Consider the following 17,909-nt stretch of genomic DNA (forward strand, 5'->3'; position numbering starts at 1 on the left):
TTATGTTATTAGTATTAGTACTCACCTTTGGACCTTGTATATTCAACAAATTAATAGAAATAGTTAAAAATAGGTTAGAAGCAGCACATTTAATGTTAATAAGAGCTAGATACGACAGTTTACAAGACCAAGTTCCTGATTATTTAGACATGCAAAACCTTAGTGAACAAAATTGGTAAAAATAAAAGAGGAGGGAATTGTAATAAACATGTTTGTTCACTAAGGCTACCGAAAGATTTCGTTAAGCCACCACACGCTGTTCATTATATGGAATGGGGTGAAACGGAGGGCACTGGGGAGGACTGTGTGCCCTCCTCCAAGAGCGACCACCAGAGGGCAGATCAGGACCACCTAGCAACAGCCGGCGCATTCTGATTGGGCAACGTCAACAACACAGCGCAGACTCAACAAAACCATTCAGAAAACCACCAAGGGCGGAGCTTGGACTCAATATAAATACTGAGACTTCGGGGACCAGGGGTGGCGTCTGAGAGTGATTGTGTACGGGCTGCCCCAGTGCTGTCACCCTTTGTATCCGGCTTACTTTAATAAAATGTAGATGAGAAATTGGCTCGCCTCATCTATGACACCCTCATCTCCTCAAGGACCTTCTCCAGGCACCCCGCTCAACGCAGCCACTCTCCGAACTGGGCAGGGCTCTGATCCGGCTGGGAATACTCCGGTACCACAAAGCCAAGTCTGTGTCCTTCAGCTCTTGCTCCTTTCCTAGAGGAGGAAAGGTCTTGGCTAGTCCCTGGAGCCCTAGCAGACCTTATTCCAATCCCCCCAGTTCTTGGGGAGCTAATGACAATCCCCCCAGTTCTTGGGGAGCCCCAACACAGCTGCGACTCCGACTCCGCCTGCCTGAGAAGGGATGAGGGTTGGGATGCGGACAGCCCGGGCAACAACTCTCCTGCCAACCAGGACAAACAGAGCAGAATCCAAGGCAGGGCTGAAGCCGCGCGGCCGGATAACCTTGCGGCAGCTCCATCCCTGCCGGCTCGATCCATTGATTTCCCAATGCTTCGCGTAGGAGAGAGCGCTGGAGGGGGCAGTCTAAAACCAGGAGCAGATCAGCAGTACGCAGGGGTTATAAAGAGGTTCTGTTAGGCATATAAAATATATATATACACACACATCCCTATATATAAGTATACATACGAGAAAGAGAACAGTAGGAATTGGCTTTCCAGCGCAGTGCAGCGCGGCGGGGAAGGCCTGCGGAACGGCTTCTCCCAGCAGTTGGGAACAGCTGGTGTAACACAGAGCCTGTCCCTCAACGTTGCTGTTCATGTCGCTCAGCAGCATCAAAAACACATAGCGGAATTCTTGGCATGATCACGCCCCACCAAATAGCTTCAGAAGGAAATAAAACTCATGGCAACATCAAGTGCGCTGACAAAGGCAGCCAAATTCTGCTTTAATTATGCTCCTGTGCATGAATTTATGATGATTAATTTACATGCCCTTAACCGAGCGAGCATATGCTTTGCTTTGGGCAGTGGGGATAGGATCAGAACATAAATTTGTAATAATTTAACTGGTGTCTCGTAGCCAACAGTCCCTAAGTCAGTAAGAAAATAACAGTCAGTAAGAAAATAACGTCATGCTTTGCAACAGAACCCAGTCCAGCTCCTAACATTCATCTTGCTGTTTTCCCTCCTGTGCATCTTTCTTTCTTTCCCAGTGTCTTCCATTTCTCCCCTCCAACCCAGTGATAAAATGGACATGGAAACAATGTTTGGTCATCGCCATCAGTGAGTCTGAAGCAAGTCCCTAGAGACTCTGTAAGCAAAATCGGGGGAGCTCGTGCCTCCCTAAGCTGTTCTTTCAGGCTCTCAGGCTCAGCAAAGCCTTGTGAGGGGCTGTACGGTTCATGTCCAGATGCCTCCCACAGTCGCAACCGCTAGAGAACTTCTTGGCAGAAAGGGTTTCTGCAGCTCTGCCAGATCTGAGGTGAGGGCATGCAGAGGATTTGGTTCCTCCACTAAGTATAATAATAAATGGGATATCAGAAGAATTAAGAACCTTTTACGATACAAATGACCAATTATTGTATAATTTTTAATTTTTCCCCCCTCATTATACGTGATTATTCCTTAGGTTTCTGTTCCATTTAAGTGTCTCATCCCTGAGAATCAGGGCTGGTGCTCTGGCAAAATTTGTTTTGTAACTGCTATTGTAATGCTTTAAAAAGAAGGATTCCTGATAAATTATATGTTCTGTAAAGAGGTCGCTGACTTTTGAAATATTTCAATGCTGCCTGCCTACTTATCTGTTTGGCCTTCCCTTTTAAGTATTCATTAAAATACCCTAGTCGAAGTAACCAGGGAATTGACAAAAAGGAGAAAAAGAAGTCGTCTGTTGCAATACCCACGCAATCAATTACAGCATTAGGAGCGCGGCGGCTCTGAGAGGGAATTCTAACTGCATCCTACAGGAGGCCATCAATCACCACCCGGATCACGGGCACCATCGGCATGGAAATGGAAAACCCTTGCGGGGATCCGACAGCTTGCGGCTCCTAGGAATCCATTTCTGTCACTCGTGGTCTCCGCTGCAGTGAAAAGAGAAGAGGAAAGGAAAAAAGAAAGGAAAAAAAAAAAAAGGGTACCAATTATTTTCAGTCTCAAAAGCTGCAGCAAAGTGGCTGAGCTACCGCAGCGAGAGCCAGGCCGGGCCCTCTCCTTGAAGGGGTAATTTTAAGTGCTGGGGCCAGTGCCCTGAAATGCTCGAGGTTTTCAGACGGGCAGGTTGCTATAATCCATGCCACGTCACTGAACGTGCAGCTCCGGCCTCTGGAAATCCTGCGGGAGGTGAGGCGCAGGTTATTATATATATCCTGAGGAGCAGAGAGGCTCCGATTCTTCTCTGAATGGGATTTTTTTCTTTTTCAAAGAGAAGTCTCATAACACCCACCTTCTCAAGGGTCATCTGGAGAAAAAACATCCTGGAGAAAGGCAGCGTGGCCGGCTCCTACCAGCTTTATTTGTGTGGTAAAGGGAAAATCGCTTCCCGAGACTGAGATCTTCTGCACCACGGTGCTGAGAATGAAAATCGACTGGCAGCTGCAGAATCCCATCTTCCTTGGAAGCAGAGAGGCTGCTGGAAACACCATTTCCCAGGAATATTTGCTCGCCTCTGACATTCCTATTGTTGAGAAACTCGGAAAAAAATGTATTTCTTTATGGATTCAGGTATCTTCCAGGTAACCATGAGGTCAAAATTACTCATATAAATTGAAAAGCTATTATACATTTTAGGAAATCACTATGTGGAATACAGAGGGACTCTGCGCTGATGGAAATTTTTCCCCAGAGAAAGAAAAACTTCAGTTTAAAGAAAATTTTCAGTCATTATAAGAATTGCTTGAAAAAAAAAAGAAGAAAAAAAGCACTTGCTAAAGGTAAAATTAGACTTTTTTTTTCCCACTAAATTATCTATGAGAATAGAAAAGTGGAGGAGGAAAATTGCTAAAGGCTTTTTTTAAACTCCTGATCTGCAGAGGAAAATGGCAAAGAGCTGCGTATGGAGGAGGGATTGAGGAATCACAGAATCACAGGATGCCTGAGGTTGGAAGGGACCTCTAGAGCTCATCCAGTCCAACCCCCTGCTCCAGCAGGGACATCCAGAGCACGGGGCACAGGGCGGCATCCAGGCGGGTTTGGAAGATCTCCAGAGAAGGAGACTCCACAGCCTCCCTGGGCAGCCTGTGCCAGGGCTCTGGCACCCTCACAGTGAAGAAGTTCCTCCTCACCTGGAGATGGAGCTGCCTGGGTTTCAACTTACACCCATTGCCCCTTGTCCTGTCACTGGCCACCACTGAGAAGAGCTTGGCCCCTTCCTCCCTACATTCTCCCTTCAGGTATTTATACATATTGATGTATAAATCAATATTCTCTTCGACCTTCAAGCTGGTATCCAGACAATAGGAGGGGCTGTCAAAAGCAGATGTCTGTTTAGAGCAGGAAACTGAGGACACCATGGTCTTCTAAAGGGAGATCCAAAATTAAAGGCCAGAAATTACAGAAGTGGACAGTGTCTCACTACCGAACCACAGGTCTAAGTAGTTTTCGCTCCTAAGGTTCCAACCAAGGATCTTGCTGGCACTGTTGACGCTGTTTTGTCACACAAAACCTGCTGCTTGCCTAGGCCTTCATCGCTAAATGTGTTAGAATAACTTTGTTTCTTAAAAAAAAAAATCTGCCTACAGGGATAAAACGGCTTCAGTGGGGAGGGCTGGGGCGGTTTTTCAGACAGCCTCTCCTGAAGGGAGCCCATCCACAAGACGGAGCCCTAGCAGCTGCTCCTGCGGGAGTCGCAGCTTCGTGCCCTTCCGTTGCAGGCAAGTCCCAGACCTTCCCTCTCTTCCTGCAGCTTGTGCAGGTGCCCGCGCTGGGGCAGCCCACACGGAGCCTCAAGGTGTGAACAGCCCCTCCATCTCCCTCCTTCTCCCTCCTTCCCCTGCTCTTCAACTTTGGGCTACTTTGAAGAGCTCCTGCGCAGACCAGGGGAATTGTTTGTTTTTGCATGAGAATGAATTATCTGCACTTCCAAACCCACCATTTAACAGCCACTGGGCGCTATCCATGCCCACAGGGAACAGGAGTTTGGAGAAAAGACTAAAAGGAGCAGGTGCTTCCTTATGCCCTTACGTACACAGCTCCTTGCTCACAGCTTTCTGATCTTAATGTAATTTCTAAGGTACCATATGAACCTCGGAGCAGTAAAGACGCGCCAGGGGAATGCTGAAGGGACTTTAAATCTGGCAAAAGGACCTGATTTTGAGGTGGAAGCTGCTAAGTTTATGAATGGAGTTTTACAGCGCATTTGCTCTAAAGGGATGTGGATATGGAGGCAGAGGAGACCACTTTCAACCCTGTGCTTCTTATCAAAGACAAAAGAAAACAGAGACACACCCCTTAGCAAGGCCAAAGTTGCCTTCCCGGCCTCCTCCAGCCAGGGAGAAGGAATCAAACTCCTGCTGGAGTGTGAGCTCAGGGCAGCGTGTGAAGCCCTGAGCAGCAGGAGACGCAGCAGAGCCCCAAGGGCCGCTCTGCAGAGCCAGGCCTGGAAGCCCAGCGCAGAGCCCAAGACAGAGCCCATGGGCTGAGCCTGGGCACGGGTGGCGAGAGGTGCAGGGAAGGATGGGGATGTTCCCTCCTGCCTGGTCAATCCGGGGGCCGCCACGTTGGGCTCAGCACAGATGCTGCTGCTTCGGACCCTTGCGTAAGCGAAGCTGGTGCCCTTGCCTGTGCCATACAACACAGCAAGGGAGGAGAGAGGACGCCTCGGAAAGAGCCTGCTCAGCTCTAGCTCTGTGACCACGTGCTGCTTCGGAGCGGCTGCGGACGATGAAGGAAGGCAGGATGATGAAGGAGGGGAGGAAGCTGTGCCGCACGCGTGGGCTCTGGGAGCTCGCACTGCCCCCGACAGGCACCATGAAACACGCTCACTCCTGCGTCCCCTGGGGTTTGAGGCCTGCATCTCCGTTGGGAAGAACTCCGGCAGCGCCATTTAAATGTTGCTAGCTGGACATCGGTGCCAGTAGTGTTTCAAGGTCACGTTATCTAATGTAAATGAAAGAAACCCGAATAACTCACTTCTGGGATACCAGAAGCCCATTTGCAATGTTTGCTACCGCACAGCTTGAATAAAAGGTGGTTTTCCTTCAGGCTCGAGCCTTTCCCTATTGGATGTGGTGATCCTTGAGCGGTGCCGCGCTGCTGTGTGTGCGTGGGGCTGCGCTGCAGCAGGCTGCAGCGGGAGGCAGAGGCCAGAGGGCAACTCTGAGTGCTGCTGGTTTTGGGAAAACCCTTCTCAACAGCAGACACTCAGAAACATACAGGTGGAAACATCAAACAAACCTGATTTGAGGCCTAATAAGTGTGTTTCCCTAACAAAAATGAAATGTGAGCTACGACCATTAGGACAAGAAGGATTTATGACAGACCCTAGAGATCAGCTGCTTCTCTGTGCTCTAAAAGTTTCCTGATCTCCCCTTTTGCGAGGTGAGAGAAAAGACACTGCCCAGCATCAGTTCTTGCTCCCCAGGTGAATTCCAGCCCCTAGAGGCATGGGGAATTTTAAGGAAAACTCCCGAGCGTGCGGCCAAAGCTGCCGAGGGCACGGAGGGGCCGGATCCTTCCCGGCACTCCGAAGGGCCACGTCCGTGTGCTGAGGCCTGTGGCCCACGGCCAGGCCCCGGGCAGCGCTCGCACCGCGCACAGACTGCCAGTATTTTGACCTTAGCGGATTAGCTCGTGGAGGTAGGGGCTGGTCCCGGTAAGGCAGGCCAGAAAAGGGGTTTTACAGAGAGCTGGGACCATCCTCCAGCTGAGGGGGTTGCTAACAGGAGCCAGGGGAAAGGAGCGAGGTGGAGCAGCACAAGAACTTGGAGATTCCGTGACGAGGAACCTGGAAAAACACCCTGAACTCAGTAAAACTTGGGACTACTGATGAATGTGAACAAGCAAGGGGGGAAACCCCCTTCAGCTGGAAGTTGTCCCTATGCTACAGGCAGCAGCTTCAGGCACACGAACACAGTTGCCTCCCTCCGCTCCCACAGGTTCAACACGAGCGAGGTGGCTTCTTCGGTTATTCTGTTGGTCATCTTCACCTTTCTTAGAGCAGCCTCTCCATTTCGTGGCGTACTGGCCCAGCACCTATCTTACCTGCCCTTACAGCATGACCGTTAATCACAACTATTTTATAAAGTCTGGAATAACCAGAGTTCCATTACAGCTCAAAAAAAAAAAAAACAAACAAACAAAAAAAAACCAGGTGCTTCCAAACTCTGTGTCGGCTTCTGGGAAAGAACGTAAGCACCGTTTAACAGCATAAGCGCTGATTTGCTGTCTTAAGCAATGACAGTTGGGAAAATAGCAACACTAGGAAAATGGACAAACCATTTTGCTGTGACTTAGAACTAAACGAACCACTTAGTAAATGAAGAATTTTTGGGGAGTGGGGGGAAAGAGATTTTTTTTGGGTTGTTTTTCATGAGGGGGCAAGGCACAAGACACAGAGAGAGGGCCAAACAAGTGTGAATGCAACAGCTTTGGCCAGTGACTATAGCGGGGAAAAAAAAAAGAACATTTAAGATTAAAACAACACCCAGCTTAAGATTTTTCAATCCAGTTTATTAAATATTGCTTTTGGGGGACATGTTTACAACAAGCCCAAATAATTTGTTTAAGGATTCAAAGCAGTCATATTAAAATACAGCTTCAATATAAAGTTTGTCACAGTTTTACAGTATTCAAAATGACAGACCTGCCTTAAAAAAAGACTATTACACCAAAACATAAGAAAAACAAAAAACAAACAAGTTTGGCATTTTCATAGTTTTTTTTTATAGTATAAAACAGAATATTAAATCTATTACCAGCAAGCTGATACTTCAATCTATTACCTAGTCTGAAGTGTCTCCCATTAAAACACACTATACAACAGCACTATACAAAAGTCGCGGTGATACTCATTTGATGAAAGTGCATCCCTGAAAGTTTGCCAGTTTATTATATTTAGGTTTTTTTTTTTTCCATTATTTAAAAAAGTGAAATTTAAATGTCCTCTTTTAACCGAAGGCTTATTTCACAGAGAGGGTTTTGTTCGTTTGGATGGTTTTGTGTTTTTTTTTTTCTTTTCTTTTCTTTTTTTTTTTTTTGTTTTGCCGTTTTTTTTTTTTTTTGTTTGTTTGTTTTCAGCCTTCTTTTAAAAGTGTCTATGGACGCCCCCCCGGGGGCAGCGTAAGATTAACCATCAAATCCCGAACTGCGGCAAATATTGTGCATTCACCTGGAACGGGGAAAAGAGACAGGTTAGCGACACGCGCGGCGGCAACGCGGCGCCCAGCGGCTCCCACCCGCGGCCTCCGGAGCGCCAGCGCTCGGAGCGGGTTCTGCTCCGAACCCTGAGCACACTGCTGAGGATTTTGCTGGCGCCCGGTCCCTCGGTGGGCACTAAATGGCAGGGGCCCCCGAGAGCTGCTCTGGGCTCTAACAGCCCTGGGGGACACCCGGTGGAAGGGGGTTTGAGCTGCGTTTTGCTGGCGGGGCTTAACCCAAAGCGCTGCAGCTTATCCCAAAGCTTTTCCCAGTTCTCCGTGCATTGGTTACGAGCAGAATCTACACATTTCCCAGCACCCAAGTCTGGAACAGAACTCAATCTTTTTTTCTGTTTCATCTTTTTTATACACACATTCTGAAACAGTTTGAAAAGATAAAACTCTTAGAAGAAGGTTTCATGAGCCGAACAAAAGGTGAAAAACTAGGCAGCTGTAGCCCAGACCCTCATTTTCTTGACAATACAGCTAATTCCCACTGCTGTGCCCTGTCACCGGGGCCGAGCTCCTCCTGTCCATTTTTAGGAACACCAGTTAGGATCCTGGCACGGAGTTTTACAGCTGCGGAGCAGCAGCACGGCTAGGATGCGCTGCCCCTCGCGGCGGTTCTGGGCAGCCGCTGCCGGGCTCGCTCGGCAGGGAAGCGCCTCGGGAAGTGCCTCGGGAAGCGCCTTGCAAGCCCCGGGGCTCCAGCCGGAGCCCCTGCCTGCCCCATGGGGATCCTCCATGTGGATGCGCAGCCCAAGGCACCCCGCGATTCCAGGGCACCGACTCCACCAGGGATTCTCCTGTTCCTCAGTTCACGTAACTGCTGAACGCACACACCTCCCCCACAAGGTTAAAACGCTCTCGGAAGGACAGCATATCCACGATGAGCCCACGTTTCACCGTTAAACAACATTTTACTGTTGTTTACACGTTAAGCTTAACGTGTAAACAACATTTTACTGTTGTTTACACGTTAAGCTTAACGTGTTTGCCCACCAGGCTGAAAATAAAGCTCTTCCAGGAGAACTCGCTCTTCACTTCCTAGCATTTTATCAAGAGGAAAAGTTAGGCTTGATACCAAACAACTTTCTCACAAACCGAGGAAGGTAAAAAAGATACAGCCAAAACGAGGCAACATGGGCTACGATTTACACCCCAAGTGCCCGCCGACCAGCTCGCAAGCTGGAAGCCCTGGACCCTCCTGACTGCAGGGGTGAATTCGCTTCAGGCCAGAGGCAGTAAAAGCAGTGGCAGAGCCAGCACACGCGAAAACATCCCGGGCAGAGCAGCAAGTGCAGCCGAGGGAAGGGATGAGCACCTGGGATCTTTGCTTCTGACAGAGAATTTCCTTAATGGGGCTCTCCTACACCCTTCAACAGCAAAGAGAAGCAGCTGTGGTGTGGTTTTCTACCAGGTAAGGTATAAAACACTCTGTCCGGACAAGGCCCTGCATGGGGCCACGAGCTGCCTCCCCGCGGGCCTCTCCTCGTGTGTTCCGCTCGCTCAGCGGCGCTCGCGCCATAAAATGGCCGCCCTCCCGACGGCCCAACGGCCTCTCGGCGGGGAGGCTGCCGGCTGCGGCGCCTCGGGGAGGGATTCCCCCGAAACGCAGAGGCGAAACTCGTGTCCAGCCCTCTGCACCAGGGCTAGGTGGGGGAACACTGCCCCATTTATTCCCTGTCTCACGGAATGGAAGTGCTGCACAACGAGGAGCTCCGGCCTAGCGCGTGCTGACCTCCTGCAGCCCACACAGCCCCAGGGCTCTGCCTGCCTACCTGCCCTATCGACCTACACGTTAAACAGGAAATGCACGTTTAATATTAACTTCATCACAATTTTAAGAACCGTGTATGCACGTCCATTCCAATTTAAGGGAAACATTACTTATGCTCTAGCACTCCAAATAAGCCATCAAGCGTAGGAAAAGCTACCGCACAACATGATGAACAGGAACACAGAACAGAAGCAGAATTCAGCCTCGGGACTCCCGACTTCAATCTATTCACTGGGTTACACAGAAAATAAAGCAGGCTTTGCTCTTCAGCATGCAACTACAGCAGCACCGAAAGGTTTTGTTCTTAGGAGCCATTTGTGCATTAGCCTCCCAAACCACCACTTGCAGGCGACCCGCTGCCCAGAGAACCTGCTCGCCTTACTCAGCGCTGTCAGGTATTAACGGGATGAAAAGCAAGGGCAACAGGAGGGAGAGCAGAGAACAACGCTGCGCACAGGGCATCACCTATGGGCCGGCGAACATTGAGAACAAGCTATTTAGCTCAAACACTTCACAGCACATCAGCGGACAGAGCCGTATGCACCTCCGTGAGCGTACGCGCCGACAGAAACGCAGGCAACTACTGCGCTTACTTTTCACCATTCACAGAACATGGACAAATTTTGACAATTATTTTCACATCCCTTTATTCTACTATTAAGCTCCATCATTTTAGAGTTAACCATGAAAACTGATACTTAACCACAGCGCATTTGCTGCGATTCACTCAGGGCCCACTTGTTAAAAAGTTATGACTGCCACTGTAAAGCAAGAGCTGGGCCAACAATAGGCGCTTTCTATGCCTGTGGCAAAGCAGGGAAATTCAGTTTGTACCAACGTAACCCTCTGGCACAAACATCTGCTGCATTGCCAGTGCTAGCTATTAAGCTATCTATTGCTTGTCCCAGCAGGATTTTGTCACTAAGGTCACAGAAATCAACAAAAACTCAGGCTCAGATTTAGTTTTATACTGGCCATTTGCCACAGATGTCTGTGTGGACAGAATATATCTACTGGACATGTACAGTACCTGGTCGCGGTGAATTCAGTTCAGCAAACCTCTTTAGAATATTGCTAACCATCATTGGAGCAGCAACAGAAGAGTTCTGCTGCCTGGGAATGTCGGCCTGTTGAGTGGTACCCGAAGCCATGTCATAAATAATTGGGACGATAATACTAACAGCTTCCTGCGGGACTGCTGTTTTCTGCGTTAGCTGAAGCTGTGAGCAAAACAAAACCAAGGCATTAAATCCAGCTGTGCACTTCAGCACAGCTTCTACCGCAGCTAAACACTCCGCACCTGCAGGCTCTTTCCGCTTCCCTTCGTTCCCAGACACCATTTCCACAACTGACTAGTTTCCACCCAGTTGTAAACTATTTCACCCTTGAACATCCCCCAGAGATGACAACAATGCAGATCAGAGGTGACCCAACTCCAGGCCACACAGCTCACACCTCCACACGGAGGACAAAAGGCAAACTGCTCCAGAAGTTACATAGGAGTTGGTGTGATCTTTATGGAAAGGGGACAAGCAATACTCACTAGACTTGCAGTCCTGCAGGAGTGCTGCATGCAACCCTAGGCTTCCAAACAGCGGGGCAGTTTTAGCTGCTGTGGTTATCACACAGAGCGCGTGTATGTTTTGCTACTAACCGGTGATCCTTCTAAAAACTTGCAGCCCACAAGAATGTTAAAACAGATAAATGACTTACAAAAAACAGCATTTTGGATTTGAGCACAACAGCAGGTGTTCCTGGAGGCGCAATGGGCGGTGCGCTGGGAGGAATTGTTAGACAGAACTGCACATTCCACTTCAGCTGACTTGCCTGATCTGGGAACTGTTTCAAGAGAGCACCACAGAGAAGGAATAGCACGAGTCTCGTGTCAGAGGCACACGGGGCTATGAAACAGGGAAGCATTAGCTTTAGCTTCCCAGCTTTAGCACAAGTCAAGGTAGCTGTTCAGTTCTCTCAGGCTTGAGCAAGAACCCACTGAGGAAGGTTCTACCCAGGCTGCTCATGTCTCTTGTGCAGAAGCAGGCCTGCAGTTTCTCGAGATCAGCAATTTAAGGGAGAAATTCTGGTGCTTTCCAGGACAGTTTACAGTAAATTTAAAACTTTTCCATTAATGCTGACTAGCACATATATAAATTTAGAGTAATTTACATGTTCATAAAGATAACACCTATTTTTTCAATACAGTAACTGAAGGTGAGTGAATGAAACAGAACAGTTAACTTACCAGCTCAAGTTTCATGATGTGTACGCAGTCCCTGAGGATGTGTGTTGGAGCTCCTAGTAATTTTGTGAAGGCTATTAGGGTGTTTGCTTTAAAAGGTGGTCCTGCAACCTAGGGCGGTAAAACACCAATTAGTACTGCCTATTGAGACAAAGCTCTATTATTTAATATGATAAATCAGCCTGCTGAGCAGTTAATCTTTTACTTTCCAGCCCCTACATGTCACTAATCCCAATGAATGTCAACAAACCACTCGAAACAACCACAGATTAAAAGCAATACTGCCCAAAATGGGACATCAGTAACGTGAATACGTACCCTTGTTTCAAAGAACTTCTCCAAAACTTGTAACTCTTCCGATTTCCACTGTCCTGTATTTTCAGGTGTTACTTTGAGCTGCAAAGTCTGGTTGGTTTTGGGATTGAGAGCAACCCTGCACTTCAGTGCCTCTGTCTTGAACATAATCACGCCTGGTTCATTGGAGTTTATTAGTTGTAGCTGCATGAAAAGAAGTATCACATTCAATTCACTGAGCAGCATCAACACACAGACATCCACTCCCAAGCTACTAGAGATTTATCAGTTCTCCCTCCCTCAGAAGAAAGTGTTTACCACACACAAACACGTGATGTTTACACAGGGGTCAAAACTGCCTTGAGGAACAAATCTCATGCAAGATGCATCCTTCTCTTTCCTGAATCAATGCCAACGTGAAGCAGCACATGGTTTCTGTCCCAAACTCTAACGTCACATTCGTGGCAGAGTACTTCAGTTACTGCTGGCTGCTACCTGGTTTTGGGGGCATTCCTACCAGGTAGCAGAATCCAGGGTAACCCTATGACTATTTTTAGCTATTTAAAAGCATATGGGCTGAGCTCACAGAAGCCACAGCACCAGAAAATAAGGTCATAGTCTTGCTATTATATCAGCTATCGTATTTCAACTGACCAAATAAGTTATCTACTCCTCATTTCTGTGAGAGAGAAGCCAAACCAAATACGTTTTTTTTTTTTTATTTAATGATGCTTGAGACAGCAAGATTTAGTAGTATACCATAGTAAGTCCATGAGCAATAAGGGTAGACCTTAACAGGTCTCCCCAAACTAGCAGCTAAAATTTAAGTTCCAGCTAGGAAAATGGCCACACTAGGCCCAGCAATATCCAGAGCTGTTCCCAATTTCACTGTCAGCAAATCTAAGAGAGGAGATAAGTTACACTTGAAGCAAATAATTTTGCATCTGAAAGATATGGTGTCTTGAAGCAAAAAAAAAAAAAAAGAGCAGCTGTAGGGTCACAGTTGCAGGGCAGTACTAGAAGTGAAGCCATACCGTTTCCTGCTGGATGATCCTCTGAAGATGCCTCCTCATAATAACTGATCCAAGGAATCGCTCCAGAGGAGAGCAAAGATAGCTGCCGGCTAGTCCCGGCACAAGGCCGGGCGTAGGAGAGGGCAACAGCAGGATATTCAAGGCACTGTGAGTGAGGATGGTGGGGATGGAAGCGGCCCAGGAGCGCTGAGGTAGTTTCCGAGGCGGAGGCATGCTGGTCGGCAGTGCTTGGGAACCTGCCAGCACGGGGAGAACACCCACAGTCACCTCTGCTTCAGGCTACACACAGGATATGCCCTCACTTCACTTGCTGCCACTGTAAGGCAGTAAGTTTTCTGCTCCAAAGCTTAGCCTTTCTCATGACAGAATTTGGCTGCCTTATGGGCAGGGCTTCTGTAAAGCCAAGTCAAAGAATCAGAGCTTTCACCCTCCGCCCATGCTGAGAGTCTTAATAATGTTCAGTCCTATTCCCATCTTTTTCTCTAGCAGGTACAAACTGTGTGAAACAAACTGGATGAAATCTAAAGACGGTTAAATCAGCACTGCAAGAGCATTGTTACAGCTCTATAAAGTAAGAAGTTTCTGGGTGGGCAAACATGCCTAGCGCTACTTTCAATCTGAAAGATTTTTTCCACATTTACAGACCTCACGAGTTGGAGACTAATTTCTACAGTTCAAGAGACATGAATCCTGTGAAAATTTACACTCTCATTTAACCTGCTTTCCACTTTGCTACAAAAAAAAAGCTGACTAGGCCAGAATGAGTATCATGGGGCATCACTTCCTTAGATATTTCACTGCACAAGGGCAGTAAGGCTGTTAGGCCAAGACAGAGCGCTACCAAAACCCCAGAACCAGAAACATTAAACGCGAGTGTTTCACAGTCACGATGCTGCCAATGTGACCTACTTGTTCCAGCCCGCGGGGAATGAGAGGCGTCTGGGATGGGTGAATGGAGGGAAGGGTTGGCTGGTGACATTCCAGGCATCCGTGCTGCTGGTGAGGGACCGGAGACCTGGGGAGATCCTGGCCAGTTCCCTGCACGCTGACTGGGTGACATCATGGTGTATGGTGAGCTTGGGTCTATCGTACCTACGGATGTTACAAAACCATCAGCATCTTTTTTTTTTTTTTCTCCAAGATAAAGGTTTTCTAGTCTAGAAATAACAAGAAAATGCTGACTAAAATCTCTTAAATTACTAATAGCAGAAATATCTGCAATCTTTTAGAATGGATTTTGCAATCATATACATATATATATATATAAATATATTTCATATATATATAATATGGGCCAGTAAAAGCACTCACCATGTGGACTGGCAAAGTTGGCCGTTTGTCCCATTGTGATTCCAAGGGAGGAAGGTGAAGGAGTTGGACCAAACGATGCTGGTGAGGGTGCTCTTAAAGCTCCACTAGGTGAGCTTGCAGCATGCAGATTTCCTAGTCAAAGAAACAAAGTCCTTTATCACCCACATTCCCTATTTCTGTGTTCCAAGTTTTTCTGTTACTTACCTATTACAGTTACCTGTTTGGGAACTGGCAAAAAAAGATGCACTAGAATCCCCTTACACACAAAGGGTGCATTTTCTACATGTAAAAGGACTGTATTTTCCAGACTGATTCAGCACCAGAATCCCCTTACACACAAAAGGTGCATTTTCTACATGTAAAAGGACTGTATTTTCCAGATCGATTCAGCAAGCTTTTCAAGACACTCAGCTTGAAGAATGGCAATTCTCTCCCTGCCCACCCAATCATTCCTCAAATTTAGATATTATTTGTTGTTGCGCTGTAATGACTTTTCATGATGAAAAGCTCTTCTGAAGAAAGAGGTAGTAAAAGGAACAGGTTTTGATTACTGTTAAGCCTTTTTGTAAGTCTTACAACTGTCCCAATAGTCCCTCCGTGCTGAGGTAAAATATATAGCTAACAGTTTAGCTCGAAGTATTGCCTGGTTTCAAAGTAAGCTTTCCAAGTTACGGTTGGCAGGACTATCCTGTTTCTCACATGGTAAGATGCATTACCTTTGTCAAGGAGCTAAGCACAGATTAAAAAAATAAATAAATCAAAAACCACATACAAAAAGCAGCTGTGCACTGCCGGCAGGTGAACAGCAGACGGACTCTCAGCCATCTTACCTGGTGACTGTGTGTGCATCATGGATGGAGAGGGCGTCACCGTGTTGTGGTAGGAGGTGGGTGGAGAAGTAAGAGGATACGCTCCCGAGGCGCCTGCCTGTTTCGCAAATGGCTGGAAGCATCGACACAGGACAACAAAAATAGTTTTATTCTCTATACCACCTTGTACAGAACTCACCACTAGTTTTATTTAAAGATCGGGATCTTCAAACCATAGAAACACTGACCTCACATCTCTGTACCCCCCATTACTCTTCATCTGGCACCTTATATAGGAATTTTACCCCCCTCCTCTATTCCCAAATCGCTTCAATCAAACTATAGTTTTTCCTCTTCAATCCTTTGTTTTTAAGGTGCAAGTTGCAAGTGACCCTCCAAACCTGCTCCTGCTGCTATATTATGTGCTCCCTGGGCTGCAGTAAGAAGTAATCAAATTCACACATTCCCCACCAAGAGCAGTTCTGGAATGCAGCGGTTTTACATTCTCCCTTTGCTTTTTACTGGCAATCCTTTCAGCAATTAAGTTCTTGAAAACCTGTAGTTGTGGCAAACGACCATCAATCCTTATTTGCCTGGGTGTTACCTGTTGTGATTGCTGCGGTGCCTGCTGCGGTTGGAGCTGTGACATCAACGAATCCATCATGTCACCCCCAATGGGAGAGGGTGGGTTATCGTCCTCATTTACAGATCGCCTCCGTGCATCCTGGTTGCTGTCAACAAACATGTTCAGGAATGTCTGTGGACAAATTAGTTTTGTTAGTCAGCACTTTCCATACTTAAATTTTCTTATATAATTAAGCACAGTATTTGCTGAGACAATATTACCTTTATCAGCCACAAACAGGTAGAACCAACTGCTAGTCACACACTAGTAGTTAAAAAAAAATCAATCCTTAAAGCTAATCCTTAGCTTCACAGTGGATGTTTAAGCTTATGCCCTCCCTATGCCTCTTATTTTAGAAGTCTTACATAATCAAACAAGAAACCTTGCTCATTAACATGAAATACAGCTAGCTATTTTTCTTAAAACATAGGTAACTATCTGCACTTGGAAATAACCCTTTCCATTCCTATACTTTGGCAGCTCTACAGCCATTCCAGAACAAATCATTAGTATCTATTGGCCTGTCGCACACCTAAAACTGTCCTAATGCAGCTTTTGCTTGGAATTGTTGAGAAAAGCATACTTCAAATAGAGTTATACATTTAGGATCAGCTAAACGTGTGAGAGAATAAATATTCAGTAGTGATCATCATCATCAGAAGAGCTAGGAAACCATCCTGTTTCCCATCCTAAGGAGGACAGGGAACTATCCTCCAATATTTTGGAAAGACAAGGACTGGTACAAGCTCATGTCAGCAATTGTGTTCTATCAAAACTGGCCCAGATTCATTTTTCAGCAAGAACGAGATAGCATCATATTTAAGATAAAAGCCAGAGGTTCCTGCCACATGCCAGTGGAAATGATTTTAATAAAAGTATTTAGAATTATCCAGTTTCCTCATCTGTGACACACGAGCACTGTCCCACCACACAAAGTTCGGGAGAAAGAGTCGCTTTGAATCTTGAAGAATAAGCCTGGCCTAGTCACAGATCTTCAGCGAGTTTTAACAAAAGGAATGCCTACAATGGCCTCCACATTATTTTATCACGGAATTAAAAGATAAAATGACACTTGACGCTAGTTGTTTCAAAGAAAACGTTTCAACTAACAAATTCCTCAGAAAACTGATTTTGTGCTCAGGGTTCTGGCAGGATGGCAGCTCTACACACAACGCCTCAAATGCAGCCCAGCCCAGAAGGAGCCACCTTTAATCCAGGCGCGGGGTAGAAGCCTTCGACTATTTTGCTGTTGTCGAAGAGGCTGTAGGCGCCGTCGCGGATGGCGACGACGCCGCGGCTCCGGCAGTAGATGTCAATGCAGTACATGTTCCTGAAGGCCAGGCGGATGTGCGTGGGAGACTGCGGCAGAATGGAGAAGCACTGGTAGGCCGTGTTGGTGCGCTGCGTCAGGCCCAGCATGGGCACCGTCGGGAGCTTGTTGATGGCGTTCAGCGGAGCCTGAGTGTCAAAGAGAACCTGAGGGAGAGGAGAAAGAGAGAGCGCGAGTGGATCATTCCTAAAAGTAAAGGTCACAGAAAGCCTGGAAGGAGATATAATCCTCCAGAGGCCACTGTCTTCCAGCGAGATCCATAAGCAACCATAACACGTCACTTGCAAGACAAGGTCCCAGAATTCAGAACCCAGTTTATATTTTATATTTTTTTTAAAAATCATTTACAAAGGGTTTACCTGCAACAGCTGCACCACGTTGGGTGTTTTGTTAAACATCTCCTGGAGCTGGTGCAGAATTGTGTTGTGACAGTTACTGCAACCTGAGTTTGGGCCAACAGTTCCCAGTGAAATGTGGAACTTCTGGAGTATGGAATTCCACTGAATGCTGATCTGCAAGATCGAGAGCACAAAATGGTCCTGGAAACTAGAACTAAGTTGTTATAACAAGAAAGTTGTTCTGTTTTTCTTTAGTTTTTTTTTTAATCTGTCCTCCAAAGAACACTTTCCTTCATGAAACTTGTTGCAATTCTGAGCAAA

General features: G+C 46.9%; 1 protein-coding gene across 2 annotated transcripts in view; it reads right to left on the reverse strand.

Moving 5' to 3' along the window:
* Nucleotides 1–7,121: 7,121 nt before the first annotated feature.
* The window catches only part of MED14 (mediator complex subunit 14), a 31,157-nt gene continuing 20,369 nt past the window's right edge, over nt 7,122–17,909 (reverse strand). The window contains exons 20-31 of one of the 2 annotated variants that reach the window (XM_026042847.1): nt 17,610–17,762; nt 17,127–17,396; nt 15,900–16,052; nt 15,317–15,428; nt 14,487–14,618; nt 14,085–14,267; nt 13,176–13,411; nt 12,166–12,345; nt 11,851–11,958; nt 11,322–11,447; nt 10,639–10,828; nt 7,122–7,800 (exon numbers count right to left, since the gene is read on the reverse strand). In XM_026042847.1, the coding sequence (XP_025898632.1) occupies nt 7,727–7,800; nt 10,639–10,828; nt 11,322–11,447; nt 11,851–11,958; nt 12,166–12,345; nt 13,176–13,411; nt 14,085–14,267; nt 14,487–14,618; nt 15,317–15,428; nt 15,900–16,052; nt 17,127–17,396; nt 17,610–17,762 (1,917 nt within the window). In that variant the 3' untranslated portion in view covers nt 7,122–7,726. Of the gene's footprint in view, nt 7,801–10,638; nt 10,829–11,321; nt 11,448–11,850; nt 11,959–12,165; nt 12,346–13,175; nt 13,412–14,084; nt 14,268–14,486; nt 14,619–15,316; nt 15,429–15,899; nt 16,053–17,126; nt 17,397–17,609; nt 17,763–17,909 lie in introns of those variants that run through there. The other variant, XM_026042848.1, reaches the window with a different exon arrangement.

This window comes from Nothoprocta perdicaria, unplaced genomic scaffold (genome assembly GCF_003342845.1).
Source record: "Nothoprocta perdicaria isolate Ctin4 unplaced genomic scaffold, notPer1 scaffold_315, whole genome shotgun sequence".
NCBI classification, from domain to species: domain Eukaryota; kingdom Metazoa; phylum Chordata; class Aves; order Tinamiformes; family Tinamidae; genus Nothoprocta; species Nothoprocta perdicaria.